We start from the raw sequence: 14526 nt of genomic DNA, 5'->3' as shown, positions 1-14526 counted from the left end.
AAATGTCTTTGGTATTAAAAAATACTAAAAACTTTTTTAAAAGGAAGAAAAAATCAGCTACATGCAAAAGTATCAAACTGAACGAATTTTCTCACATTATATGCAAAAATTTAAAATGAATTAAAGACTTACATGTCAGACTTGAAACCATAAAACTTCTAGAAGAAAACATAGGCAGTATGCTCTTCAACATCAGTCTTAGTAATTTTCTTATGTTTCCTCAGCAAGAAAAACAAAAGCAAAAATAAACGGTTTCGTCAAACTAAAAAGTTTCTGCATAATACAGAAGTCTATCTACAAGACTAAGAGGTCACCAATTGAATGTGAGAAAATTTTTGCAAACAATGTATTTTATAAAGGGTTAATATCCAAAATATACCAACAACTTATACAACATAATATCAAGATAAAGCCCAACTACAAAATGAGAAGACCTAAATATGCATTTTCTTTTTTTCTTTAATAGACCCTTTTCCCAAAGAAGACATATAGATGGCCAATTCACACATGAAAAGATGCTCAACATCAATACACATCAGAGAAATGCAAGTCAAAATCACATGAGGTATCATCTCACACCTGTCAGAATGGCTATTATTAAAAAGATAACAAGTAAGTGTGTGAGAGGATGTGAAAGACAGGAAGCCACACTGTGGAAGCCACACTGGTGGGAATGCAAACTGGCACAGTCACTATGGAAAACGATGTGCTGGTTTCTCAAAAAACTAAAAAGAGGACTACCTTACTATCCAGCGATTTCACTTCTGGGTATCTTCCGAAGAAAACAAAAGCAGTAACTAAAACAATATATTCTCCCATTTTCTTTGCTGCATTATTTATACTAGTCAAGATGTAGAAGCAACCTAATTGACCAGCAACACATATTTTGATGTGGAGGAATTCTAGTTGAGCAATTTCAAATCCTGAAAGATGATGCTGTGAAAGTGCTGCACTCAATATGCCAGCAAATTCGGAAAACTCAGCAGTGGCCCCAGGACTGGAAAAGGTCCGTTTTCATTCCAATCCCAAAGAAAGGCAATGCCAAAGAATGCTCCAACTACCATACAATTGCACTCATCTCACACGCTAGTAAAGTAATGCTCAAAATTCTCCAAGCCAGGCTTCAACAATATGTGAACCGTGAACTTCCTGATGTTCAAGCTGGTTTTAGAAAAGGCAGAGGAACCAGAGATCAAATGGCCAACATCCGCTGGATCATCGAAAAAGCAAGAGAGTTCCAGAAAAGCATCTATTTCTGTTTTATTGACTATGCCAAAGCCTTTGACCGTGTGGATCACAATCAACTGTGGAAAATTCTGAGATGGGAATACCAGAACACCTAACCTGCCTCTTGAGAAATCTGTATGCAGGTTAGGAAGCAACAATTAGAACTGGGCATGGAACAACAGACTGGTTACAAATAGGAAAAGGAGTACATCAAGGCTGTATATTGTCACCCTGCTTATTTAACTTCTATGCGGAGTACATCATGAGAAACGCTGGACTGGAAGAAATACAAGCTGGAATCAAGATTGCCAGGAGAAATATCAATAACCTCAGATATGCAGATGACACCAGCCTTATGGCAGAAAGTGAAGAGGAACTAAAAAGCCTCTTGATGAAAATGAAAGAGGAGAGTGAAAAAGTTGGCTTAAAGCTCAACATTCAGAAAACGAAGATCATGGCATCTGGTCCCATCACTTCATGGGAAATAGATGGGGAAACAGTGGAAACAGTGTCAGACTTTATTTCTGGGGGCTCCAAAATCACTGCAGATGGTGACTGCAGCCATGACATTAAAAGACGCTTACTCCTTGGAAGAAAAGTTATGACCAACCTAGATAGCATATTCAAAAGCAGAGACATTACTTTGCCAACAAAGGTCCGTCTAGTCAAGGCTATGGTTTTTCGAGTGGTCATGTACAGATGTGAGAGTTGGACTGTGAAGAAAGCTGAGCACCGAAGAATTGATGCTTTTGAACTGTGGTGTTGGAGAAGACTCTTGAAAGTCCCTTGGACTGCAAGGAGATCCAACCAGTCCATTCTGAAGATCAGCCCTGGGATTTCTTAGGAAGGAATGATGCTGAAGCTGAACTCCAGTACTTTGGCCACTTCATGCGAAGAGCTGACTCATTGGAAAAGACTTTGATGCTGGGAGGGATTGAGGGCAGGAGGAGAAGGGGACAACAGGGGATGAGATGGCTGGATGGCATCACTGACTCAAAGAATGTGAATCTGAGTGAACTCCGGGAGTTGGTGATGGATAGGGAGGCCTGGCGTGCTGCGATTCATGGGGTTGCAAAAAGTTGGACACAACCGAGCGACTGAACTGAACTGAACTTTTTGTTCAGTAGCTCAGTTCTGTCCAACTCTCTGCAACCCCATAGACTGCAACATGCCAGGCTCCTCTGTCCTCCACTATCCCCCAATGTTTGCTCAAATTCATATCCAATGAGTCAGGGATGCTATGCAACAATAACATCCTCTGCTTCCCCGTTCTCCTTTTGCCCTCATCTTTCCCAGCATCAAGATCTTTTCCAATGAGTCGGCTCTTTGCATCCTGTGCCCAAAGTATTTGACCTTCAGCTTCAGCGTCAGTCCTACCAATGAATATTCAGAGTTTCTTTCTTTTAGGATTGACTGGTTTGATCTCCCTGCTGTCCAAGGGACTCTCAAGAGTCTTCTCCAGCACCACAGCTCTAATCCATACACGACTATCAGAAAAACCACGGCTTTGACTATACAGACCTGTGTCAACAAAGTGATGTCTCTGCTTTTGAATACACTGTCTAGGTATATCATAGCTTTTCTTCCAAGGAGTGTCTTCCAATTTCATGGCTGCAGTCATTGTCCACAGTGACTTCTGGAAGCCAAGTCTGTCATTGTTTTCATTTTTCACCCATCTATTTGCCATGATGTGATGGGAATAGATGCCATGATCTTAAGTTTTTTGAATATTGAGTATTAAGCCAGCTTTTTCACTCTCCTCTTTCACTTTCAAGAAGCTCTTTAGTTCCTCCTTGCTTTCTGCTATTAGAGTGCTATCATCTGTATATCTGAGGTTACTGATATTTCTCCCGGCAATCTTGATTTCAGCTTGTGATTCATCTAGCCCAACATTCTGCAAGATGTACTCTGCATATAAGTTAAACAAGCAAGGTGACAATATACAGCCTTGATGTACTCTTCCCAATCTGGAACCAGTTTGTTGTTCCATGTCTGGTTCTAATTGTTGCTTCTTGACCTGTATACAGGTTTCTCAGAAGACAAGTAAGGTGATCTGGTATTTCCATCTTTAAGAATTTTCCAGTTTGTTGTGATTCAAACAGTCAAAGGCTGTTTTCATTTCATAGCAATGAAGCACAAATAGATATTTTTCTGGAATTCTCTTGCTTTCTCTATGGTGCAAAAAACGTTGGCAATTTGGTTCCTCTGCCTCTTTGAATCCCAGCTTGTACATATGGAAGTTCCCAGTTCACATATTGCTGAAGCCTAGCTCGAAAGATTTTGAGCATTACCTTGCTAGCATGTGAAATGAGAGCTAGTACAATATTTTGAACATTCTTTAGCATTGCCATTCTTTTGGACTGGAATGAAAACTGACCTTTTCCAGTCCTTTGGCCACTGCTGAGTTTTCCAAACTTGCTGACATATTGAGTACATCATCTTTTAGGATTTGAAATAGCTCAGCTAGAACTCTAGCACCTCCACTAGCTTTGTTCTTAGTAATGCTTCGTAAGGCTCACTTGACTTCATGCTCCAGGATGTCTGGCCCTAAGTGAGTGACCATACCATTGTGGTTATCCTGGTCATTAAGACTTTTTTTTGTATAGTTCTGTGTATTCTTGCCACCTCTTCTTAATCTCTTCTTCTTCTCCTAGGTCCTTGCTGTTTCTGTTCTTTATTGTGCCCATCTTAGCATGAAATGTTCTCTTGTTATCTCCAATTTTCTTGAAGAGATCTCTAGTCTTTCCCATTCTACTGTTTTCCTCTAATTCTCTGCATTGTTACTTAAGGCGGCTTTCTTATATCTTCTCATTATTCTCTGGAACTCTGCATTCAGTTATGTATATCTTTGCCTTTCTCCTTTGCCTTTTGCTTCACTTCTTTTTCAGTTCCTTGTAAGACCTCCTCAGACAACCATTTTGCCTTTTTGTACTCCTTTCTCTTGGGGATGGTTTTGGTCACCACCTCCATTGTTACAAACCTCCATTGTCACTTCCACTGTATAACTGTAATGGATTTGATCTAGGTCATATCAAAAGGCCTAGTGGTTTTTCCTACTTTCTTCAATTTAAGCCTGAATTTTGCAATAAGGAGCTCAAGATCTGAGCCACAGTCAGCTCCCGATCTTGTTTTTGCTAACTGTACAGAGCTTCTTCATCTTTGACAGCATAGAATATAATCAATCTGATCTTGGTATTGACCATCTGGTGATGTCCATGTGTAGAGTCACTTCTTGTGTTGTTGCCAGAGGCTGTTTGCTATGACCAGAGTGTTCTCTTGGCAAAACTGTTAAGACTTTGCCCTGCTTCATTTTGTACTCCAAGGCCAAACTTGCCTGTTACTCCAGGTACCTCTTGACTTCCTACTTTTCCATTCCAGTCCTCTATGATGAAAAAGACATCTTTTCTGGTGTTAGTTCTAGAAGGTATTGTAGGTCTTTATAGAATCATTCAACTTTAGCTTCTTCAGCATTAGTGGTTGGGGCACAGACTTGGATTACTGTGATGTTGAATGCTTTGAGATCATTTTGTAGTTTTTGAGATTGCACCCAAGTACTGCATTTCAGACTCTTTTGCTCACTATGGCTACTTCATTTCTTCTCCGGGATTCTTGCCCACAGCAGTAGATATGATGGTCATCTGAATTAAATTCACCCATTCCTATCCATTTTAGTCACTGATTCCTAAAATATTTACTCTTCCCATCCCCTGTATGACCACATCCAAGTCATCTTGATTCATGGACCTAACATTCCAGGTTCTATGCAATATTGTTCTTTACAGCATCAGACTACTTTCACCACCAGACACATCCACAGCTGAGTGACATTTCCATTTTGGCCCAGCCTCAGTAACATACTGGACACCTACCAGGGCTTCCCTCTTGGCTCAGCCAGTAAACAACCTGCCTACAATACAGGAGACCTGGGTTCAATCCACGGATCCAGAAGACCCCTGGAGAAGGGAATGGCAACTCACTCCACCATTCTTGCCTGGAGAATCTCATGGACAGAGGAGCCTGGCAGGCTACAGTCCATGGGATTGCAAAAAGTCAGACATGACTGAGCAACTAACACCTTCACGAACCTGGGGGTCTCATCTTCCAGTGCCATACCTTTTTGCCTTTTCATACTGTTCACAGGGTTCTTAAGGCAAGAATACTGAAGTGTTCTGCCATTCCCCTCTCCAGTGGGCCTTGTTTTGTCATACTTAAATTTTAAATATTAGGTTGGTGCAAAAGTAACGGAGGTTTTGAATCATGGACGTTTGCTGTTTGATATGGAAATACATTCTTAAATAAATGTGATTATGTTACACATTACTTAATGCACACTTCTCACTTCATGTTGTTTTGCTAATGGCATTACTTGCTGTTTATTTTATATTTATTTTAGACTATAGACAAATGACATTAGACAAAAAGCAAATCTGAGTGATTTTTTTTTTACCCAAGTTCAAAATGGGTCATAAAGCAGTGGAAACAACTCACAACGTCAACAGTGCACTTTGCCCAGGAACTGCTAACAAAAATATACATGCACTGCACTACAGTGCAGTGGTGGTTCAAGAAATTTTGCAAAGGAGATGAGAGCCCTGAATATGAGAAGCACAGTGGTTGGCCACTGGAAGCTGACAATGGCCAACTAAGTGGATTATCGAAGCTGATCCTCTTACAACGTCACAAGAAATGGCTGAAGAACTCAATGCCAATCCTTCTAAGCGGTGAACCATTTGCGAAGCAAATTGGAAAGGTGAAAAAACTCCACAAGTGGGTGCCTCATGAGCTGACCACAAATCCAAAGTTCATCATTTTGAAGTGTCATCTTCTCTTATTCTATGCAACAATGAACCATTTCTCGATCAAACTGTGACATGAGGTGAAAAGTGGATTTTATCCAACAACCAGCAATGGCTGGATTGCAGCTCAGTGGTTGGACCAAAAAGCTCCAAAGCACTTCCAAAACCCAAACTTGTACCAAAAAAAGGCCAGGGTCACTGTTTGGCGGTCTGCTGCCAGTCTGATCAACTACAGATTTCTGAATCCTGACGAAACCATTACATCTGAGAAGGATACTCAGCAGCAGATAGATGAGATGCATCAAAAACTGCACTTCCTACAGCCAACACTGGTTAACAGAAAGGACCCAATTCTTCTCTACTCCAACATCCAACCAAACCTCGCACAACCAATGCTTTAAAAGTTAATGAACTGGGCTTCCAAGTTTTGCCTCATATGCCATTTTCACCTGACCTCTTGCCAACCAATTAGCACTTCTTCAAGCATCCCAACTTTTTGCAGGGAAAATGCTTCCACAACCAACAGGATGCAGAATATGCTTTCCAAGAGTCAGAGTTTTATGCTACAAGATTAACTTATTTCTCATCAGCAAAAATATGTTGATTGTAATGGTTCCTATTTTGATTAATAAAGATGTGCTGAGACTTTGGACCGAAACAACAATTACATTTGCCCTAAAATTTCTATTTTTAAAAAGTAGAAAAAAATATAAAGATTGTTAAAAAAGGAAAAGCATATGAAGAAATGTTCAATTCAGCCTTTAAGGAAATTATGACTTTAAACCATAATTTATTACTACATACTTATGAGAATTACTAAATAAAAAACAACAGCAACACCAAATGCTGGTGATGATGCAGAGAAAATAGATTACTCATACGTGGGTGACAGGAACATAAAATGGTTCAGCCATACTGGAAAAAAAATATGGCAGTTTCTTACAAAAGTAAACAATGTGCTTATCATATAGTGCAATAACTACAATTCTTGGACATTTATCCCAGAAATGAGAATTTATGTTCATACAAAAACCCGCATATGGATACTCTTAACAGCTCTCTAATAGTCAAAACCTGAAAACAAAATACAAACATCAGTCAACAAATGAATGATTAGTCATATATCCATATCATGAAATAATAATCGACAATAGAAAGAAATAAACTATTGACACACACAACTTGGATGGATCTTAATGGAATTATGTGCAGAGTGAAAACTCAATCTCAAAAGTTTACATGCTGTTATTTAAAACATTTGTTACTGTTTAGTCACCAAGTCAGGTCTGATTCTTTGCAACCCCTCCAGGCTGCTCTGTCCATGAGATTTCCCAAGTAAGAATACTGGAGTGGGTCACCATTTCCTTCTCCACAGGATCTTCCCAAACCCAGGGACTGAACCTATGTCTCCTACATTGACAGGCAGATTCTTTACCACTGAGCCACCAGGGAAGTCCCCAATTTATAATATTACATAACAACATGTTATTTATATAACATTCTTGAAATGACAAAATTATAGAAATAGAGATTAGTAGTTACCAGGGGTTAGCAGTCAGGAGAAAAGGATGTAGCTGTGATTAAAAATGGTATCACAAAGAATTATTGTGATAGAACTGTTCCATGTCTTAAACATGCTGGTAACCACTTTAATCTATTAACATTAATTGACAATTTATTAAAATTAATTAAAACCAATATTAAAATTGCATGGTACAAAATACACAAACGCACACATAAAACTGGGGAAATGGGAAAGATTTCTCAATTTATGTCAATTTCAAGACTGTGATACATTAATATATCAATAGTTGTACAAGATATTACCATTGGGGCATTGATTGAAAGGTATATGGGCTCTCTCTGTATTATTTCTAACAACTGCATATGCATCCACAGTTATCTCAAAATTAGAAGTACCAAACAAAACCTTCCCACAAAGAAAACTCCAAGCCCAGATGGCTTCAATGATGAAATCTATCAAACATTTAAGGAAAGAGTAATTTCAAGTCTACACAAACTCTTCAGGAAAAAAGAATACATCCAACTCATTTATGAGGCCAGCATTATCCGGACACCCAAAGCAGGCAAAAATATAACAAGAAAACTGTAGGCTAATAGCCTTAATGAACAAAAACAGCCAATTGTTACCAAAAGTGAAACCAGCAATACATAAAGATGTATAGCCCACAAATTGAATGTTGCTTCAACATTCAAAGACAAATCACTGTTAATGTATTAATATAATCTATGAAAAAGAAATCATATAATCAACTCAACAGAATAAATCTTGACAAAATTCAACAGCCAGTCATGATAAACACTCTCAGCAATTTAAGAGCAGAAAGGGATTTCTTCAATGGATACCTACAAAAACCTACAGTCAACAACATATTTAATAAAGACTGAATTCTTGCTAGGACAAGGAATAAAGCAATGATCTCCACTCTTACTACTTCAAGATTCTACTGGAATCCTAAGTACAATTAAGCAATAAAATTGTAAAAAGGAAGAAAATAACAACAGAGGTGAAAAAGAGGAAATCTTTTTTTTTTTTTTTTTTTTTGGCCACACCACATGGCTTGTGGGAGCTCAGTTCCCTAACCTTGGATTGAACCCAAGCCCTCAGCAGCGAGAGCATGGAGTTCTAACCACTGTACTGCCAGGGAATTCCCAGGAAGAAATCTCAATACACAATGACATAATCATCCACATAAAATCCAGGCTCATGGCTCAGTGGTAAAGAATCGACATGTCAATGCAGGAGACGTGAGTTCAGTCCCTGATCCAGGAAGATCCCACATGCCATGAAGCAACCAAGCCTGTGCTCCACCATTACTGAGCTTATGCTCTAGAGCCACGGAGCCAAAACTGCTGAGCTCACATGCCAGGAGCCTGTGCTCAGTAACAAGAGAAGCCACCACAACGTAAGAGTCAAAAATAGAAGACTTCTAGAAAAAAAGCATAGTATATCTCTGTCACCTTGGATTAGGTAAAGATTAATCTTTACTTAGGTAAAGATTAAATAGCACACAAAAAAGCATGAACTATAAAAGATGCTGTCAAGAAAAAGACAAGACACGAGAAAATATCTGCAAAATACATTATCTGGTTAAGGATTTTTATCAAAGGCTATATAAAGTATTACAATATTAAGAAAGTAAATCAGAATATTTAACCAAAGTATATGGATGGCAAATAAGCCATGAAAATATACTCAAAATCATTAATCATGAGAATTAAATCAAATGCAAATTAAAATAATAATGGTATCAGTATACCTACATATCTATTTAAAAAGCTAAAATTTAAAAAAAAAAAAGCTAAAATTAAGAAGACATAATGCCAAGTGTTGATGAGAAGAACAACTAGAACTCTCAAACATTACTGATGTGAATGCCATATGGTATGATTATTTTGAAAAAGTTTCTTACAGAGTTAAACACACTTACCACACAACTCAGAAATCCCATAGTAAGTATTACTCAAGAAACAAGAATTTAGGAATTCTCCGGCAGTCCAGTGGTTACAACTCTGGGCTTTGACTGCCAAGGCTCTGGGTTCAATCTCTGGTTGGGGAACTAAGACCCCACAGGCCTCAGGACATAGGGGGAAAAAAAGGAAAAAAGCCAAGGATTTAAGTGTCCTACCCTACTTATTCTTTGCCAAAGTATAAATTTAAAGTTTTATTATCTATGTCTTCACTAGTTATCAGCAGTATTCAAAAAAAATTTTTTTTAATCTGCCACCCTAAATCAGTCACCCTAACATTCAGTTACAATTATAAAAAACACACACCACCTAGTAGTTTTGCAAACCCCAAGCCAAAATTCATTAGTGGATATTCTACTGGGTAAACACCAACATTTTTTAACATTATATGAAAGCAAAATGCACCATACCTGCTGCTGCTGTTGCTACATCACTTCAGTCGTGTCTGACTCTGTACAACCCCATTGACGGCAGCCCACCAGACTCCTCCATCCCTGGGATTCTCCAGGCAAGGATACTGGAGTGGGTTGCCATTTCCTTCTCCAACGCATGCATGCATACTAAGTCGCTTCAGTCATATCCGACTCTATGCGACCCCATGGACAGCAGCCCACCAGGCTCCTCCGTCCACAGGACTCTCCAGGCAAGAACACTGAAGTGGGTTGCCATTTCCTGCTCCAGCACCATACCTAGTAAGGCTAAATGTCATTTGGGAAATCTTTTTAGTTATGTGTGTATCACAAATTGCCATGTAAATGTATTATTACTCTGGATAATGGTCAAAACATTTGAAAAACAGACATAAAACATACCTGTAATATAAATTCCATGCTATCAGAAGTTCCTATCCCTTTTAAACACTTTAATTCTATACCAGGTAGGAATGAAATCTACAACAGAGCTAGTCAATGGTCTGCCATTGCTATGATTAACAATATGCATTTGGTGGCCTAATCTTCAGGAATTATCAATATATTCTGTAACATATATTTGTCATACCTGTCATTCACTATTAAAATCAGACATTTTTCAGCTTTCATTGAGATTTTTTTTTTAAGACTAAGGAAACAAAATACAAATATTTCACTTACTTTTCCCAGTAGCTAACAAAGGGGCAAAACTCAAAATTTTCTGACCCTTATAAAATATATTGTAACTTTGCAACACTTTATGCAGAACTTTGTAAGTTGGAATATAGATGTACTCAAGACACACTACAAGACTAATCTAAATGCAAAATTAACCATTTCAATACATACTGACTAATGATATTCAAAGGACAGAGACATTCTAATCCCCTTACAAGAGATACTTCAACCTTCACGATAAAGTTGTCACTGGCTTAGTGGTTCCTATTCCCCCAACCCCCTCCTCCGGACAAATTTCTCTGCTGAAACTCTAACCCCCAAGGTATTAGTATTAGGAGACAGGAATTTTGGGGAGGTGATTAGGCTTGGGTGTGTGCATGCTCAGTCGTGTCAGACTCTTTGCAACCCCATGGACTGTAACCCAACAGGCTCCTCTGTCCATGGGATTTTCCAGGCAAGAATTTTGAAGTGGGTTGCCATTTCCTTCTCCAAGACTTGGATTAGGGCCCTTATAAAAAAGACCCCAGAGAATTAGCTCACCTCTTCTGCCTTGTGAGGTTACAGTGAAAAGATGGTTATGAACCAGGAAGCAGGCCTCCACCAGACTTAGAACCTGACCATGTGAACACACATGGTGTGTTCCAGCTTCCCAAATTTTGAAACACAAATTTCTATTGAAATAATGTTCTTTGACAGGAGGAAAAGAGATAATTAACCAAATTTTAATAAAATCACCTGTAATGCTTCAATACTACTATTCAAAAGATACATGCTATGATTAATTTGAAATGCATATGTTACCAAAAAAAATGTCAGTAGCTTCTATCCCATTTTACTGTTATTTAGAAGTAATTCATTATTAGAAATACATATAATGGATAATTAGAGAAATATTTAACCTATGATATTATAAACAATCAAAATGTTTAAATACTGAAGTCTCCAAAAAAAGAGAATCCACTTACTTTATAAAACCCTTTTTAAAAGGGGGCTTTTAAAAAAGATTTTATGAGTACTTCAAAATATCATTGCTGGGGGACTTCCCTGGTGGTCCCATGGCTAAGACTCCAAGCTCTCAATGCAGGTGGACCAGGCAACAATCACTGACCAGTCAGAGAATTAGATCTCATGTGCAGCAACTAAGAGCTTGCAGGCCACAGCTAAGGAATCATCATACTGCAACAAAGACAGAAGATCCCTCATGCCACAACTAAGGCCCTGTGCACCAAATAAATAAATTTTTTAACATTATTTTTAGAAAATCTCATTAATTCAGACAGTGCTAATGTGGATTTTGCTGTTTCCTGAATGCTAAGCCAAGATTAGCACTGGAGTGTGGATGAGCTAGATAAACTAAAAGTATAAAGAAAGTCTCCTAAGGCCAAGAAATTACTTTTCAAACTATTTAATACTTAAAAAAACCCACTTTTAAAGGAAGCCGTTTCAAGAATGCGATAATTATAAAGTATATATTACTAGCACATTTAAAATACTATGTAAGATATGGAATTCATTGTACAAATATACATGTTTGAAAATCTGCAATTTAGACTTTCTACGAAAGACAGTGAAGTCACATTCTCCAATTTCCCTCCACCCAAGACAAACTTCACTTCCATTATGGAGCTAGAAGAGGAAGGGAAAAAGAAAATTTATGATCTTACTATATTTTAATTGACTCTATCATAGATACAATTGAACTGAGCCAGCAGAAAACATTAATAATAAAACTAAATATAATTACTACTCATTCAAATGCTCCAACTAATTGCAATAAAAGACCACATATAAATTCATTCATGTAGAACATGTATTCTTTTTATTAAACTAAAATTGTTATTTCTCAGCAAGTAAATATTAAAAGAAATACTGCACATCTTTTAAGTTAATGATTTAAACAAGCACTCTCTGTTCATATTAAATTTTAAAAAGATTAATCACCACTCCATGTACTTATCCTAGAACAAATGCACAAAAACCACGTACTGATACAAGGATGTTCACTGTTAATAACAGCAAACGTACAGAAAAAAAGAAGGCTGAGTCAACCTTGACACCTTCATACTGTTAAATACTACGCAACAGTTTAAAAGACTGTACAGACAGATTTATCTCTACGACCATGCAAAGATCTCCAAGATGTAATGTAAAAGCAAGCTGCAAAACAATATTTACAATATGACACCATACATGCCGGTCACACATACACACTCCTACAGCATTTCTACACGTACACATGTGCTTGTGAGAATTCAAAGGAAAAGGTCTAGAAGAATATTCAGGAAACAGAGCATGTTACCTCTCTAAGGGTGTGTGTGTGAAACGAGTGAGAGGACTCATAAGAATTTGTGCTTCATTTTTACAAGGATAATGTACTCATGTCACTTGAGACACTAAAAAGCAGGAGGAAAGAAAAAAATACCTGTTAACTTCTCTCAAATAATCACAAACCCGAACTATGAGGTGTAACGAGATTTCAATTTCTTTCATTGATTTTTAAGCCAAAACCATTTGACTTAAAATCATTTAAATGACATTTAAAGCATTTAAATGACATCGACAAATACCTAAGATAAAAGTGACAAAATTGGTAAGAAAAGAAATTTAATGATGTTGTCTTGCCTTCAAATTAAAAATAAAAAAGAAAGAATAAAGAGTAACGAGAAGACTGCAGAAGAAGGAAGAAAAAGACTCTTACTAAATCCATCCACTTTTAGCTCAGGCGTGACCCAGAATCCTCACAAATCCACTTATACCAAAAAAAAAAAAAAAAACTGGACTACCGTTCCCTCAAGTATCGAAGGTTGTTTTTAGAAAGCTTAACTAAGAAACAGTAAATGCCAAGTGCTTCGCCGGTGTGGGAATGGGAACGCGAAACCCTACACCTCCTTAAAGCAATCTAAACGACTGAACAGCAGAGTCCAACTGGGAAAGCGCGCGGGGGTGGGGACAGCTCAGCTATCACTTTTAGGTTTTGGCTCGGAGCCGCAGAACAGTTTACCCCCGGTCTGTTTGGAGCGTGGAGTCCCCGAGGGTGGTCAACGCGTCGCCGCCGACACCTAAGCCCAGCCGAGACTTCAGAGGAGGGGGGGTCAACACAAACTTAGGTCCTTCGGCGGAGCCGGGAGATCGCTGAAGAGCCAAAGCGCCAACTTTTGCTCTAAACGCGGCAGCTCCGGGAGGTTCGACAAGTCTTCCCCCAAGTCCCACTCCTGAAACGATGCCAACACCTTTCCCGGCCAATACTGTCCGCCCCAGGTCCGGCCCCCGGAGGAAAACCCGACCAGGGCGGCGGCTGGCAGCACGAAAGAGTGACTTAGCCATGGGAGGACGACGAGGGCGCGGGCTCCGTCGGCTGAGGGCCACCCGGCACCGCAGGGTCTCCGGGACGCCCCCGCCCCGACGCGGTCCCGTCTCCCACAGCCCCCGCGGCGCGGCCCCCTCCCCCACCTCTGGGCGGCCACCTCCGCGCCCCTGCCCCGGGGCCCCCGCTCACCGAGGTAGCGGCTCCGCAGCCGGGACGGGTCCTCCAGCCCGAGGGACCTTTTCCTCACGTCCCACAACAGGTGTGGGCAGGAGCCACCCCGAGACATGGCTCTGCCAGGGGAGGAGGGGAGACCACCGCGTGGGGGAGGGGAGGAGGGGAAGAGACACGCGGATCAACACCCGAGCCGCAACGGCACCATCCACGAGCCGGGGCTCTCAAGCGCAGCGAGTTAGATGGCAGCGGCGGTGGCGGCAGCAGCGCCTTCGCCTGAGAAGTCCGGCCGTACCCGGGCTGGAGCTCGCCTCATACTCCTTCTCAGACTACCCAGAACAACCAGAGATCAGCAACAGTCCCCTCCCTCGGCACCCCCTCCTACAGGAGGAGGCGGAGGCGGCCTCGACTCCTCCCTCTCCTCGTTCTCTACACCCGCCCTTCC

The 14526-nt window shown here is 39.8% G+C and overlaps 1 protein-coding gene across 6 annotated transcripts in view; it reads right to left on the bottom strand.

The window, feature by feature from the left end:
* Positions 1–14450, bottom strand: part of DCAF6 (DDB1 and CUL4 associated factor 6) — a 190009-nt gene extending 175559 nt beyond the window's left edge. For 5 of the 6 annotated variants that reach the window (XM_018046451.1, XM_018046452.1, XM_018046453.1 and 2 more), the window contains exon 1: positions 14100–14450. In XM_018046451.1, coding sequence (XP_017901940.1) covers positions 14100–14196 — 97 coding nt within the window. In that variant the 5' untranslated portion in view covers positions 14197–14450. The remainder of the gene's footprint in view (positions 1–14099) is intronic. The other variant, XM_018046454.1, reaches the window with a different exon arrangement.

The sequence above is a fragment of the Capra hircus genome, chromosome 3 (genome assembly GCF_001704415.2).
Source record: "Capra hircus breed San Clemente chromosome 3, ASM170441v1, whole genome shotgun sequence".
Classification (NCBI taxonomy): domain Eukaryota; kingdom Metazoa; phylum Chordata; class Mammalia; order Artiodactyla; family Bovidae; genus Capra; species Capra hircus.
Note: the sequence above shows the minus strand (reverse complement) of the source record. Positions and strands in the feature narration are given on the sequence as shown.